The sequence below is a fragment of the Diadema setosum genome, chromosome 3 (genome assembly GCF_964275005.1).
Source record: "Diadema setosum chromosome 3, eeDiaSeto1, whole genome shotgun sequence".
NCBI lineage: Eukaryota > Metazoa > Echinodermata > Echinoidea > Diadematoida > Diadematidae > Diadema > Diadema setosum.
This window is the reverse complement of record NC_092687.1, coordinates 47,036,490-47,053,271: the sequence shown is the minus strand read 5'-3', so window position 1 is coordinate 47,053,271 and position 16,782 is coordinate 47,036,490. Positions and strand designations below refer to the sequence as shown.

The window sequence follows — 16,782 nt, the reverse complement described above, 5'->3', positions numbered from 1 at the left end:
TTGTCATGCTATAAGTACGTATGGGTGCCGGGTGGAAATCACTGATATCTCTAATGGAAGAACAAGATTAGAGGTGGAATTGAGCTGCATGCTTGGCGGAGGTCTGTGCTCTCAGAGTGCTTCTCTAGTTATTATTATTATCATATCTTACTTTCAGCAAATTTCTCCTTGCTAGGGATCTTCTCGTAGACGATGTGGTAAGGTAGAAGTCTCATGACAGCTTCCTGGTAGGAGGCAAACGATGTCTTGAACTGAGATTCCACCAGCTGTACATCCATGCTACGCCTCTCACGAATACTGCACAGGGAGACCACAACAGAACATCATCAACATTCCCTTCTGGTTTCTGACTTGCCAACTCCATATCTCCATTTTGTTCTTTGTCTTCTTCTTTTTTTTTTTTCATGTGAGTTTCCTATACCTGTATCTTTTAATTATCATTTTTCCTTTTTTTTTTTTTTTTTTTGGGGGGGGGGGGGAGGCATTATATATTGACTTTTTTTGTTTATCTATTGTCCATTTTTCGCGCAGTATGACAACATAACAGGAGTAAAAAAAAACTTGTTGAAGCAAAGTTATGTTTCAGGTGTCGAAAATGTGATGGAGAAAACTATTGGCAATTGTGCTTCCCACTTAATGTGATCAATTTGCACACAACATCAACTCACTTGTATCATAGACAGCACTGGGTTCATCGACTATGAAACATGTATTATTACTGGAACCTTATCACAGAGAGATATGTTAAATAACAAACTAATTTTGTAGGTCTCATTTGAGTCGTTATCCCTCAGATATCAAGGATAATTCATGGTCCCAAGCAAATGTTTATAAATAAAAAGGTTCCCCTGCACGAGGATATCAGAGATAGCTAATGCCACAAAATATAACAAGATTTTTTAAATTTTGCAGGTCCCCTTTCTTTTATATTCATTAGTTCCTATCCTTGATGTAATAAGGGATGAAATGTCAGATGACCCTGCATAAGGACGTAAGAGCTGGGTAACAGCAGGTAAAACTCACAAGTCAGCAGCATCAGGAGGGGGCGTGGGCACTCGAGGGGGAGGTGGTGGGGGTGGGGGAGGAGCCTGGGGCGTCGCCGTGACAACCTCCACATCCTTCGCCCCCTTCTCGGCGTCCCCTTTGTCCATCCGGTCAGCTCCCTTTGGAGACTTGGACGTCTTTTTCTTGGCCTTGCTGCGGGCCGGCTTGGCTGCCCTCACTGGGGACAGCTGAGGCTGTGGTGGACAGACAAGAGAGAGAGAGAGGCCAAGATGAGGCCATAAATTTTCTACTGTATACGCCGAATATTTCGCGAGGTTTTTACTTTCGCGAATTTTGCCAGTCAGCTGCTATTCACGAAATTAAAAACATACAAAAATATTGACTCTAATGCCGACTTCAAAGTGTGACGTATACATACATTTCTCTGTGTCAGTACAGGACTCCACAATCGCGAATTTAACCACTCCCAAAATTGTTGGGAAGTCCCGATGCGCGAAAATTTAGACTCGCGAGACATATGGCGTATACAGTATTTCATTTGACTTTGGATTTTCAAGCTTTGTGAAGCTCGACTGCCCCTGCGTCAACAGACAAGAAGGTAGCACAATCCCACATGTCAGACTACCCCGGGCAACTAAATTGCCTTGCGGGGCGAGGAAAATGCATGGGCACGTGTCTATTCCAAGTACAGGTCACTTTCAGATAAGATGGAGGAACACTTTATGTGTGGGACCAGTGTATTCTACTACTATTCTGCTACTCGATACTTGTTGGATATACTCAATCTCTCACACGTAATTTACGCAATAAAAATTTGCATAAACCATAGGCTATATTTACACCATCTTTGTGAATTCTGCCCCATGAGTCTATGGTCTGTTTATCTCACCTTTGGAGTGATAGTACTAGAAGAAGGTTGCTGAGGAGGCTGGATTGCACCATTTTGGTCCGACGGCTGTTTAAGGGAAAGAAATAAAAGGGAAGGGTAATATCACTCCAAGCGGGACCTTTATCCCTTCTCATTAATTGCATGTTGAGTGAATTTGCAGAATATTCTTATCTTTTATTCATTTATTTCATTTATTCATTTTTTTTTTTCTTGGGGGGGGGGGGGTAAAATCACCAAGAATGTGAGCATTGAGAACTGAGTGAGCACCAAAACTGAGAACTTTGACTCAAGTTACTTGGTCAACAAATGTGACAAAATATGTTAAGACAAGACAAAATAAAGAGGACATTAGTACTTCAGATAGGAAAAGAGAAGAGAAAAAAAGCTGGATTGGTCAAATGAAATCATTCTTCTCAGCTACAGGTTCTGCAGTTGGACAGTCTGTGCTGTCACACAAACTACAATCACAGAGTGCATCATTTCAAAGACTTAGCAATGGATGAAAGGCCAGAGTTGTTGTAGCTGTTGTCATTGTTGTTGCTGGTGTGGTTGTCTTTTATGTTTTTGTAAGAGGGCTGTGCGGAAGGGAGATGAGGTCACCCCACCTTTTTGGTCACCTGCATTTGCTGGAGCTTGGCATGATGCTGGCGGTAGAACTCTTGTTGCTGCTGTGGGGTCATGTTCCTCAGCTGCTCTTGAAGTCTCTTCAAGACGTCTTGCTGCTGTGGTGTTAAGTTCTACGGAGGACAAGGGGGCAAAGAGATAATTACCCAACATCGACTGGCAATATCAAAAGGGAATACATCATCTGCGTATCAGGGCAATTCCCCCCCCCCCCCACCCCCGCTAAATACTGGTTAGTGATAAGGTTAGAGTAAAGATTAGGGTTAGGGTAAGGATTATGTTCAGGATAAGGATTAGGGTTATGGTCAATGGAAGGGTCTGGGGTAATTGTCCAGGGATAAGTGCCCTATACCCATAATCTTGGCATTTTGTTTTTTTGTTTTTTAATAGCAAAGACCCAGACTCTTGATGTATGGATGAAAGGCTTTCAGAGAAGAGTACTATGTCAGATCACTGCAATATTAGAATCCTTTCCTAGACAGTTACCATAACTTTTATAATCCTTTCCAAGAGTGGTGCTAAACTTGCACTGACTGAACTGGGTATAAAGGGGATGACATCATTTGTAACATCACTTCACATATCCCTCCTGCCTCATGTATGTTACCTTGCCAACCAGTTGCACAATCTTGGTAGTGAAGATCTGCTGGGCTTGGCTTGGTATGCCCGGTGCCACACCCGACGACACCCCGCCCGACAATACTCCGCCCGACGACACTCCGCCCGACAGGGACATCTGTGTCGGCTGTTGCTGAGATCCACCAGCTTCTTGCTTTATGCCCATGTTGGGTGGAAAAGAAGAGGATGAGGCCTCAGACACGGGAGGATCAGCCTGCAAACAGAGAGAAATTTATGCTGCTTACAACCTCACATTTTCTTATTCTCTATTTACAGGCTGGCAACAATAGGGAGCTTTAGATTTTGACGCGCGGACGTTTGAGACGAAGAGTGCGTTGGACGTTCTCCTCTCCCTTGCGTAGTGGTGAAAAGTAGCTTTAGATTATGCTGGGACGCAACGTTTAAAAATAAAATGGCGCCTCCATATGATCGGTGCATGAAGTAGCTCCCTATGTCGCAAATTGTGTGGACGTAAAAATAGCCCAGAACGCGTAGTGAAAAACTCAAGATGACGCAAGCTAAAAATAGATCAACTTGACGTGCACTTCTGCGCATGCTCAGAACACGTTTTTTCCTTTGAACATCCCCCGTCGCGAAAATCTAAAGCTCCCTACTATAAGAAGAAAACAATACCTTAATATGCAAATTTAAAAAATATGGCACAACTTACATAATAAAAAAAATTCTCTTGATGGCTGTGAAGTGAAGTATGATTGCAATTTATGAACTAATAAGAGAAAATTTGGCTACAACTGATACTGAGAACTAAAGTTAATATCATAACCTATATTCATAATCAGCTCTACATTCCTTGCTAATCAAACTAATGAGACATTCCTCAAATCTGATACTTTCACTCCATCGCATTACTTACCCACACTCCAGTTAGGATGAATGTTGGACAAAATATTTGTCTACTGCGCTAAAGCTTCTACATGAAGAAATCAAACTCTAAACTTCAACTTTGACCCTTCACCATACATCTCCTGTAGAGTCTGCCTTCAAGGCTTGTTTGCAATCATTGCAGCCTCTTGGGCTGGTGGCCAAAGAATACTCTTCACTAAGCACCACTATAAAGACACAACACAATCATTCAAAATGTTCCAGTAGCTATAATCTTACACAATTTCTTATTCAAGACATCTGTGAATCCATCTGCAAGAGGATTAGAGTATTCTAATGTACTGCAACATATGGAACCATAAAATTTCATAATTCATCTTCCACATATATTCAATTTCTCCTTTTTTGCAAAAAAAAAAAAAAAAAAAAAATCTCAACAACATACATAACCCCATATTAGGCATGTTCACTCCCTAAATAGTTGGAGAAACACTTCCACGTGGGATACACTTACCAGACTTGCACTTGCAGCTGTTGGCACAGGAGCAGCCTCCACACTCGAGGCACCCTGGGCCACTGCTGCTGCTTGGGGAGTTGCAGACACGCCCACGTTGCCGCCAGCAACGTTGGACACGCCCCCGCTGCCAGCAGCTGTAGCAGCAGCAGCAGCAGCAGCACTGGAGCGGGCAGCATGGCTGTTGAGACTGGCGTGGGCGGCAGCATTAAGCTTGTCCTGCAGGTCCAACAGCTGTAGCCTCATGGCCTCCTGCTTTGGGGTGCGGTTGTGAATGGCCTCCAGCTGCCTGATGAAGCCCTTGACGCTGTGAAGGCTTTCCTGCGACTTGCGACTGATCTGGTGTGCCGTCGGGGATTTCTGTACAAGAGGAATAGATTATCACTGATTAACCTTTTGTAGAATGGTAACTGTAGAGTATAGATGACCAGGCATTCACCCGTAACTGTGCAGTCTTGTTTTCATAAATTGTAGCTTCAAGTAATGTTTTAAAGGCTATATTTACCACTTGCAGATGAAACAAAAACCAAACTTCAATGCTTCAAAATAGTTCAAACATGTGAGCAAGGGATAGAAACCTACATAATATGGTAGCATCAGTACATTCAATGTTAATTATTGTTAAATATATAAAATGTTAAAAATAGTTTTAATAAACATGTTTCCAGACTAAACTACCTACAGTTATGGTTTGTTGAGAAAAACTAGTGATATCTCCGTAGGCTTTATTTTAGGCTTTATTTCAAAATTGTTATATGGCAGGATGTTTTGTGATACAGTATTCATCGCATAATCGGGACAGGTTGGGAGTAGCAAACACGGCCCCTTTAAGCGAGGTGCCCGATTTCGCGATGAGCACTCACCATACACTAACGGCATACGACATGTACATGTAGTGCACACACACACACACATGTATGCATACTGACGTACTGTACGTGTACATGAATACACAACCACGCTACCCCTCGGCGCTACCCTCTAGCTCTCCCTGCACATGGCTTTGCTTTATATAGTAGGGGAGAAGAATGTTCGCGAAAGCATGTGTTTTGCAATGGCATGGATAACTTACACGGCTCTTTCGTGGCTATGCATGTACGTGTACTGGATGGACGGAGGTCAAAACACACCAGTCCGAAGCTTGCTTTGTAAGTTCGATGTAAACGACAACTGATAGGGAATCATTGAAATATTGTTGTGGTATTTTGGTAGATTTTTTGTGTAAAATATCAACAAAATCAAAGATCGCTTGAAGAAAAATTGTCCCGTTTATCAGAGGTCCCCGCCCGATTATCCAGTGAAAATAACATGCATTGGAAATGTTTCTGGGAAGCGCATGTCATTTAACCCATCCACGTACGGGCCTCTGTGTAATCTGTAAAATCGTGCCTGCCTAGTAAGTTGGCCATGAACTTGGGCGCGATCTTCCCTACGGCGCGATCTACACGCGAAGAGCATTCATACGTCATTGAAAAACTGCCTGTGTCATTCCCACTAGGCAGGAGGGATGATGCGTGTACACTCGTGCTAATATGCACTTACTTGACTCAATGCAGCACTAGTTTATGTGGATTTTATGAAAAGAAATAATAAACTGTGCAGGAATTATGAAAAAAATATTGTTTCTGTGTATTTTATTCATAAATCCTCTTCATTTCAAGCCATCTGTAATCACATCTTACCCACTTGCGAATAGACGTGTCCATAGTGTCCTCGAGCCCCCAGAGATAGCTCTGGAACATTCCATTCAATGACGGGGTTTTTATTTTGCAACGTTATCTAATAACGCTCATGTACGCAAGTTCTTGCTATGGCTAATCTATTTTGTAATGTATCATAATCTATCTATGCTGAGATAACCTAATTCAAATTTGCAGAGACATAGAAAAAGATTTGTTTTACAATCGTGATACGTTCAACTACTCATTTACCCTGTGCTGAAATCCGCATGTCTGCTCCGCACATGTTATCGCTATCGCTCAAACTTCGATCGCGATGGCTTGTGTGTATGTACGTACGTGATGACGTGTGTGGAGAAGCATGGGGCTGAAAAAACACGCAGCTAGCTCCACGTGGTATGGTAAAAAAAAAATCGGACGTTCGAAGTCGTACATTCAAGAGCTAAAACAGACAAATAGCGAATTCAAAGTCCACTGAAAAGGTCTTGACACTGTAATGTATGTTCCAAAATCATGTCTGGCTTAGTTTTGGGAGAATTTTCTACACGCACGAGATCAGGAATGAGATCGGTGAACTGGCTACAACGTGTGTACTGTGCGCGGTGAACATGCACTGTGCACTGACTGGCTTGCACATGGCAGCTAGCTAGGTGAGAGTGCGGCAAGAACGCTAGGAATGCACCCGAGATGCGGTGTGCTGCAAATTCTTGGGGTGAAATTAGACTTCCTTGTTCAGCCCGTCTAGTATTTATATTTTTTAAAATAATTCTAATTCTTCATAAAATCACGATAAAAAGACTTCAGATATTCATATATATTTTAGAAGCGTAATATGAAATATTTTGGCTTTTTTCCAGTCCTAGAAAAAAATTAATAGTTTGAATAAAAAAATAATAATAAATAATCGTTCTTGACTCAAGTCTAATTTCCTGCGCCTTCTTGCAGTGATCCCGCAGTTGCCCATGGATACGATGCATAATCAGTTGTTTACGGAGTCGTACCAGTGTACCACCCTACTGCTCTTGTTCAAATTGAGAGGATTGTTATTTTATCGGTGGCATTTATAGTTTTATAACCTCATCCAATAAAAAAAGACAAATTCAAACATCAAATGGTGTGACAGTTTTCGTTAGAATTCCCTATCAATATCAACTTGTTGCCAGGATAGTTTTCAGATTTCACTTGCTTCATTATCGAAGCTGTTTGACATTTGAAAGAACTGCTCCATAAGAAATCACCTTTCATTTGTTATTTATTTTCACAAACAAGTATTTTGGTCACTTATATATTTTTCATTATTATTTCAATGTCATGATATTTCATGATGGTATGTGTTCTGTCTTTACATGGCAAGATGGGATTTTTTTTTTTCCATCCAGGGTCAATGAAGAAAGTGACAGGAAGTATGCAGTACATCAGAATTTTAGTACAGTTCTAAATAATTTATCAGTTGAAAAATGAGCAAAGAAAATGGATTTCGTCGAGTTCTAAATGAAAACTAAATTAGCATCGCCATTTAGGTTAGGCCTAGAATCTAGATCTAATATTTACTACAGAATAGACCTGATGCAAACTTGTTGTCAAGCTTTTGGTTGAGTTTCTTCAGAGACACGAATTTTGGGTTTGTAGCACTAGATACCCGAGTGAATAAGAAAAAAATATATATATATAAATAATGCAGGTCTCTAGACCACTCCCTTGCACGAGCGAGCATCAGCCCCGTTTCTATACTTCAGGTCAGTGTCGCTCTCGTCATTGGCCTAGGCTAGGCTACTCGTGTCGTAGTTTTACTCGCCATCATCAACGTCATGCATGGTTACACGAAATAAATTGCATCTTTCCATCACCTCCACCACAGCAAAACCGTGAATATCACTCCCATCATAGTCAATCTCAGCTCACAAAACACATCAGCAAACGATACAGACATCGCAGACCTAGCTAACTAGCTCTAAACATAGTTGTAACTACGCTACGTTAGACATAAAAATGAAACGGAGGTGAAAAACTAGTAATGAATACACGAAGATCATCAACGATGGCATTTTACCGTAGAAAAAATACACAGAACATCTTGCACCGCAAAAAAAATCGAGGTAAAAAACTACGATGAGGAAAACTAGGGTGAAAACACGATGCTTGAAAGACGAACGATGAAGACACTTTACGGTAAAAATGCTTACACGGAAACAAACGAGTGGGTACCACACAAACTACGATGTTCTCTCACACACGTAGATAAGCTACATCGTGTTCAATCCAAAAACTCAACAAACACTAGGACAAAAACTCACCTCTAAATTGTTGCAAACGAGATAGTCACTGAGAAAAATGAACAAAACACTCTCAGAAGTACGATTGTACTCTGAGAATAAAAGATATAGAATGATACGAAAGCAAAAGAGAGAAAAGAGAGAGAAATGGACGGGAAACCTTGAGAAGTTACCCACACTCACTAACGTAAATGGAATTCAACACACACGTACACACACGTACACACCGTACACACAAGGATCAAGAGCGAGCTCGTGTAATCAGATATCGTCAAGCACTCTATGAGGAGATCGATATCACGATACCGCGCGTAAGGAATCACTGCAGTTGCTGGGGCAACAAAGATGCATGCGCGCTGTAAACATGAATATTGATTAGTTTCTCAGCAGGCTCGAACCCCTGGCAGGTGTTTTGGCCAATAAGAGACATTCTAAAATAGGTTTCTTTGCATAAATTATTTTTCTGAGTCCCAGTAAGGATCTCTGTGATTGGCTAAAATTATTCTACAGCTCCTGGCCAAGCCTGAGGTCTGAGGACGCCCTCTTTTGGTCATAAATAATGCTTCCCACGTTTTTTGTGGGATGAGACGTGGATGGGTTAAGCGAGGTTCCCGATTATCAGATGCCCGATTATGCGATGAATACTGTACAACTAACCTACACATACAATGCATCACTTGTGATATCTCAAAAACAAAATTTCAAACCACTCCTCCAAATGGTAAACAGTACCTTTAACCCGTAGAGGACGGGCTGATTTTGCTACAACACACATTTCCCATAGACCCCTGCCTGAGTATACTCAGGCTTCATCCTCAACAGGTTAAACAGCAATAAGCTATTCAGAATTAGGCAAACAACATTAAGATAATGAAACTGATTTGCACTTTTTATCAAATACCAGCAATCATCACAGTAGACTTAGGCAGCAGTCTCCAGGGACTGAATCATTATCTTAAATATCTCACAAGAAAATGATATTGAAAGTTGAACACATATGTGACCCGCTACAACAAAATGATCCTAAAGTCGGGCGAGGTCGATTATCTGAAAATTGCATGACACAATTCCGTAATCGTCCTGCTTTAAATTGATATATAACACGTCTCATAAAAATAATCGGCTGTGGAGATATCGATGTTTAAAAGAGAGCATGTCAAGACGTCTGGGAAATCACTGTTTCGAGAAAAGCGCCCTAAAAGTTCTCCTTGCGACGCAATCACAATCAAGAGACACGCAAGTCAGTATTCACCTCCGGACAATAGAAGTTAAGCCCTAGCAACCCCCGAAATGCTCATTCAAACACAGCGTCGGCGGTCTTCTCACCGACCAATCAGTGACCAGGATGTCAGGAGAAGCGGCTAGGCATAGCGCAACCCGCCCGCACGCACCAGTCGACTGGGCAGTGTGCGAGCTTCACGCTTCGGTTAGCGGCAAGCAGCAAACTGACCAATGAGATCACTCTGGTCGTTGGTAGGGGCGGAGTCTATGTGTGGCGCTCAATCCAAATGTTTGAACCAGTTTCTGCTTCGTTGAAACGCCCAAAAAACATGGCCCAGAAAAACGCTATTTTTTGGTCTTTCCTTTCATCATTTTGCTTCAAAATTTCGACAGATGATAGAAGACATGTCAGACTCTAATAATATGTCAAATTCAGAAAATCGTAAGTTTTGACCAATTTTGATGCTCTAACTTCAAACACGTTTTTCACGGCTTCGACCGTGCGCGACTTTAGGACCATTTTGTTGTAGCGGGTCACATATTGTGAAAACAGCTACCTAATGAAAATTGATTGTAATTAATAAATCATCAATAAATTAATTAACAAATGATTTTGTGTGTATATGTGTGTGTAGAAAAACTCTGAGGTAATCTAGAAAAATCATGATTTGAAGATCTGCAATCTTCACACAAAATGGGTTAATTAGAGAAATTTTTAAACCTATGATAAATACAGCAATTTTAGAACCAGAACAGATCACAATGCCCTCTCCCATCCCGCACAGAGTAATCTCCACGTAATAATAATTGCATCCGATCTCTTTGGATCTATGCACAAGGGTGAATGATAAATGGCATACATGTCTTTATTATGTTTGACTTTTGACCCTTACCTGCTGTCTGCCACTCATGCTGCTACTCTGCTGCAGCTGCTGCAGTCTCCTGCTTGCCACGTTGTTTTCTTGAGTCTGTCCCGCTGTCATTGCACGGCCCACCGTCACCGATGTATGCGCATACTGTGTGCCAGCAGCAGGTGCGCGACCAGTGCGAGTTCCTGCCCCAGACTGTGTCCGTTGTGACCCTGGTTGGCTGGACTTCCCCCCTTGAGTTGGAGCTCCTGCCTGAGCTGCACTGACCTTAGCAGCAATCATCTGATGAAGCTCTGCCGGGTTTGAGGAGCCAGCCTGAATGTGAGAAGAGGGAGCACCCTGGCTTGGGACTGGTGAAGGTGAAGATACCACTGGAGGTCCCTGTGTGAGCTGACTAGCCTGTGATGACGAGGACTGAGTCTGCATGGCTGTCTGGCCCAGCTTTGACGGGGTCTGTCCAACTTGTGACCCTTGGAAAGGGATGCTGGTGTTTGGCACCCCTTGAAACGGTTGTGGTCCAGATTGTGAGACCTGGAAGGACTGGTTCTGAGACAGCTGAGGTGGCTGAAGTGACTGTTGGTGCCCTTGCTGTATGGGGGCAGGTTGATGGTGAACTGTGCCAGAGACTGCTCGGCTCCCTGCATGCTTCAAGCTAAATTTACTTTCTAGTTTGGGGGGCTCTGGTTCATCATCCTCAAATTCAAAGACATCTTTCTCTTTAGTTATTGCAGGTGGGGTCCCGAGAGCCGACTGCTTTGATGAAGGCAAGATGGAGACATTTGGCGGGGGACCAGAGGGTGGGGGCGGAGGTGGCATTGCTGTACTTGGAGGTGGGGTTTTCCTCTTCAAAGGCATATGAAATGACGGTCGCTGATTTGAAAGCAGCAATCCCTGAGAAGAAATATTGGGAGGGAGTCCATCTTTCTGGCTAAGGTTTGCTGTCTGCATGTTCACATTCGGTGTGTAGTTTGGATTTTTAGCTTGCACTAAATTCTGATGAGCTATGAATTGGCTCTGAGAAATAGCCGGATTTGTGACATCTTGTGAAAGAGTGGCAGATTGGCCATTTCCTCCAGGCCTGATAAATGATGGCACAGTGGATGGGACTGTACCAGAGGCTTGACCACCCACATGGGATGCATTTGCTCCTATCATTTGAGTTGCTTGCAAGATAGAGGATGCAACAAGCTGGGCCTGGCCTGCACTTGCAGAAAGGGCTTTCTGTTGCTGCTGAAGCTGCTGTTGATTATATATTACAGCCTGCGCTGCCTGCTTAAATGATGTCGCTGGCATGGACGATCCCATCTGTTGCTGATGAACAAGGTTTTGCTGCTTTGCCATCTGCTGCTTTTGCTTCAGATGCTGCAACTGTCTTTTCAGTTCTGGATGCTTCTGCAATAGAATATTGAACTTTTGCATGTAGTGAGCCTGTTCAGGGGCCCCAGCCTCCCCCTTAGCTTGGGCTCCTTGTGCCCGTTTCAGCAGATCAAAAGCCTGCAGAAGTTGTGGCATCATCTCAGAAGATGACTGGAGAACTTGACTCTGCTGCAAAGACTGTCCTACAACCCCACCCTGCTGTGTCGGTGGAAATGACTTTCCTTGAACAGGTTGCATCATCTGCGGATGTGCACTTGGTGGACTCATCATAGGACCTTGCCTGGATTGTGGACTTGGTGTCATCTGAGAGGATACACTCTGAGGGCTCTGTACAGGCTGTGAAGAGACACTCTGGGGGCTAGGCAAGGGCTGATATGGAACTCCCTGTGGACTTGGCAAGGACTGGCTGACACTTGGAGGACGTGACATTTGGTTAGACTGGGGGCTTGGTATTGGTTGCCCAACACTCCCAGGCCGGCGATTTTGACTGCCCTGGGGACTAGGTAAAGGCTGACCAGTACTTGGAGGTCTTGGAATCTGAGCAGCCTGGGGGCTTGTCATAGGTTGTGCACCACTCAGATGACTAGCAATCTGAACATGATTGGCTGCAGGTTGCGACTGGGGTGGATTGGCAAGGGCTGCTCCCTGAAGCTGATTTGCCACTGGTTTAGCCCCTTTCTGTTTCTGCTGAATCTGTAGAAGCTGAGTCAATCTTGCCACATCAGTACCTGTGTTCACGGGAGTACCTTGCCTCTGTAACTGTTGCAGCTCCAGGGCACTAAGCATTGGCCTTGTTTGCGCATTTGACCCTGTGACAGCATGCTGCTGTAGCTGCTGCTGAAGCTGTAGTGCACTGATCATTGGCTGACCAGAGGAAGAATTGGACATGGCCATGCCCTGGCCTTGCAACTCCACAGCATTCTTGATCTGGAGGGCACTCAACATCGGGCGAGTTTGTTGAACAAGTTGCGATTGGTTTAGATTGGTTCCCTGTTTGGGCAACAACTGAGCCTTCAGTTCAAGGGCACTCACCATCGGCTGAGAACTGGACAGAGATTGTAATCCCTGTTCTTGCATGTGCTTAACTTTGAGCTCTAATGCACTTATCATTTGAGTATTCTGGGCCATGGTTGTGGCTGGCTTTGAGTGGTCACTTCTTTGATTTTGTGTGAAAGTAGTTGCTTGGTTCTGGTTTACATTTGAGCCACTTCCTAATGGATTTGCCTCTTGTCTGGCCTGAGAAGTAACAGTCGCTACCACATCACTGGTTGCAACACTGCTCGTGCATGTTGTAGTCAGTAAACTGCTGAGGGCTGAAGATGTTTGACTTTGTGGGGCGACCTTTGGCTGCAGTGACCGCAGGAATTGAGCTTGATAAGTATTAGCGCTAACAGTAGCTGTAGTGTTGGGACGGACTCCTTGGGATCCATACAGGTTCTGCTTTTTCAGTTGTGTACCTCCTATCCTCAGCTTGGCAGGTACAGAGTTTGCATTTTGAGTAACAGAAGTAGTTGATTCAGAAAGAAATATGGGGGAAGTGGTGCTGTCTTGTTGACTTTGGGTCAGGTTGGCTTGTTGAACTGAGGCAGGAACACTTCCGTTATCTCCTGGCAAGGGTTGGGTCTGCTTTGGCAAGCCTTTGGCATTGAAGTTACTTGGTGTCACAGTGGTAGTTGCTGGTGGTGACTTCTGTTCAACATATATGGGTTTAGGTTGTGATGATGTCATATGCACACTGCTCTGGATGTGACCTGTTTGAGGAAGACTGAGCTGGGTAGCCTCGCCTGCCTGTGGTTGTATCTTGTGGAGTATCGTCTGTGACACTGATGGTGTCTGAGTCAAGATCAGAGAACTTGTCACATTTGGCACTTGGCTGACTGGTGTTCCAGACTGAGTTGACGTTTTGGTTTCGGGATGAACTGTGGATATCTTGCCATAGAGCTTATGATGGAATGTTTGGACAGGCTTGGTTTTTGTTGTAGTTGCTGCAACCGACTTAGCTGCTGCTTGAGTGTTCTCATGTCCCCCATCCTGTATATAAACATGAACAGGTTTCGACTGAATTTGCAAAGCAGTACTACTAGTTTGTTGTGCCATTGTTCCTTGCTGAGCTGCTGATAATTGAGCTGGCGATGAAACTGCTGTGTTATCAATTTTTGTGTTTTGACTTGCAGCAATTTCCTTGGCTCGAGTTCCCATAGGAGCAATGCTTTGAGGTTGGGCAGGTAATCCCTTCGTGAATGACTGAGCTGCACTCACCACTTTTGGCTGGATCAGTTGCGGAGTACCTTGCACTTTCCCAACTGAACCTTGAGCTTGAGTTTGAACAAAGTTGACCTGCCCAGTTCCTGCTTGGACTATTCTTGCTTGGCTCTGGGCAATGGGCAGAACACTAGGAGTCTGCTGTGGATTCTGAATGACTATAGTCTGTCCTCCAGTGACATATCCCTGTGGCAAAGTGATTGTCTGTATAGCCTTTCCACCAGTTACACCAGACTGAAGTAACTGCACAACTGGGAGGGTTTGCTTTCCCCCAGCCTGCTGGTTGACAGCAATTGCTCCCTGTGGCACAACAGACCCAATTGCCTGGTTGGGCATTTGAATGGTGGCAAGGCCCGAGCCTGTTGTCTGAAGCTGCTGGATTTGTTGGGGTGCCAGGACTGTGGTGGGTCTTGTCATGAATATCAAGCTCCCCTGGGTCGCACCGATGGTAATGACAGGCTGGAGGACAGGCATTGAGGAGGCTGGTCCTGGCTGAACTGCTCCTTGGATGTTCTGTAATACAACAGTTTGCTGACCTGCTGCATTCGGTTGTCCTTGATTCAGCTGAATGGTACCTCCGGCAGCACTGCCACCAATTGTGGCAATGTTTCCTCCCGTCTGTGGAGCCAACATGATACGAATTCCCTGTGCAGGGGCAGACGGTTGCTTTGTACCAGTCGGTCCCGCCATTCCAGGCTTTTGGTGGATACTCAGTGGGGCCTTGTTGGCATACACAAATGCTTGCTGCATTGGAGCCAAGCCCTGCTGTCCACTGACCATGACCTTGCTTGGCGCTTGCATGAACTGAGAAGAAACGACTTGTCCCTGAGACCCCATGACAGCCTGATTACCAGGGAGTTGAGTTTGTGATGGTGGTTGTGGCTGAGTTTGTGGTCTAACAACTGCAACTTGTGGAATGCTTCTACTGGGCATTCTCTGCCCATCTTGTACAGTACCTTGGACGACAGGGGCCTGGACTACACTACTGGAGCTTATTGGCATACTATGAGATATGGCAAGACTGTGTTGAGATGCAACTGCACTCTGGGGAGGTTTTTCTGAGGCCCCGCTTTGTTCAACCACCTTCACATCTGCGTCTGCATCTTCTTCAGGCATATCACTGGACAGATCCCCAACACCCGACAATAACAGACTCTGCTGAATGACATCCTGCACATTTCCGGTACTTAGAGAGCTGGGTGGAATGGCCTGAATGGACTTCTCATCATCCTCAAATGAAAATATACTGGAAAAGTCATCCTTCGCACCAGTAGCTGGGGCATTTCCTGCGGCTCCTGCAACATTTCCTTTTGAACTTAGCTTTTCAATTAGGTCTTCACCATCCAGAAACGCCTCTTGGTTTGAACGTGCCGATGAGCTAAGGAAGTCTGGGAAGATCTCCTTAATCTCCCCACCTTCCTGCTCCCCGAAGCCAAGGTCAATGATTGGCCGATTGGCTGCAGCTGGCTGGTTAGTCCTTGTTGTGTGGCTAGTTGGTGTGAAGGGACGATCTCCGAGAAGACCAAGTACCGTTGAATTTTGCATCGGTGGTGGCGAGATGTTCTCCAGTCGCATGAGGACTGAAGACGGTGTTTCCTGGTGCATGGTGGACCCACCGATGTTGGGCCCAGGGGCATACTGGCTACTCCCATGATGTGATGGCTGTAGCTGGTACCTAGAGAACTCCTACATATGAAACCACACACAAAAAAGAACAAAAAGACAAAAAAGACAAAAACAGATAAGGCACTATAATATACACGATAAATAAGACAATATCACCATGACAAACAAAAATGATTTCCTACTGCCTGCCATTATATCTGTACACAATTTTGTGGTACATTACCTTTTGCGAGCACTAATATTTTGACTTCATGACCAAAACTGAAATTAAACAAAATAGCAACAGACTTCTCACAACACCCTTGACTCAATGTAAACACATAGTCTGCCAAAGGAACACAACACTTTGTGTGTAAGAAAAGGGAACCCCATACAGTGCACTCCTGTTATAATGAACATGGTTACCAAAATTATCTTTATAATTATAAAAATACAGGTTCCTGAATTATCATCTATGTGTATATACAGTGTGTTATCTTAAAACACAGTTACCGTTTGGCTTTAACAATATTTTGATATTTGATAAAGAAAACGACCAATCCCAAGGACTTCTTTATAACGAAAGATAGTAGAGATAACAAGATAGGAAGGTGCGCGATAAAAATGGACACAAAATAGCTACCCTACATGACGATACAAAAGAGACCTATGTACAAACTCAGTACACCTAGAAACATCATTCATTTCCAAAGGAAGTAGTATTTTTATTATCTTAAAAAGATTTAAAAATTATAGTCGTACCTTTTTTTCGATTAAGGGGATTATTTTGAAGAACAAGATTTTAAAGTAATAAGGATTATTGGAGGTAAAAATTTGGCAACAACATGATCTAAAAATAAAATTCAGGCTACACTCCCGCAAAGACGCCTTGATAAACAACAACTTCAAAGACAGCGCGTCTCAGGCAAAGACGCGCATCACCCGAGACGCGCTGTCTTTGAAGTTGTTGTTTATCAAGCGTCTTTGAGTGGTCTCAGGTGAT

The 16,782-nt window shown here is 43.8% G+C and overlaps 1 protein-coding gene across 1 annotated transcript in view; it reads right to left on the bottom strand.

The window, feature by feature from the left end:
* Positions 1 to 16,782, bottom strand: part of LOC140246936 (uncharacterized) — a 37,112-nt gene that overhangs the window by 11,432 nt on the left and 8,898 nt on the right. Inside the window, exons 5-11 of the mRNA XM_072326254.1 lie at positions 10,560 to 15,860; positions 4,494 to 4,853; positions 3,126 to 3,350; positions 2,500 to 2,631; positions 1,895 to 1,960; positions 1,024 to 1,238; positions 152 to 297 (exon numbers count right to left, since the gene is read on the bottom strand). Coding sequence (XP_072182355.1) covers positions 152 to 297; positions 1,024 to 1,238; positions 1,895 to 1,960; positions 2,500 to 2,631; positions 3,126 to 3,350; positions 4,494 to 4,853; positions 10,560 to 15,860 — 6,445 coding nt within the window. The remainder of the gene's footprint in view (positions 1 to 151; positions 298 to 1,023; positions 1,239 to 1,894; positions 1,961 to 2,499; positions 2,632 to 3,125; positions 3,351 to 4,493; positions 4,854 to 10,559; positions 15,861 to 16,782) is intronic.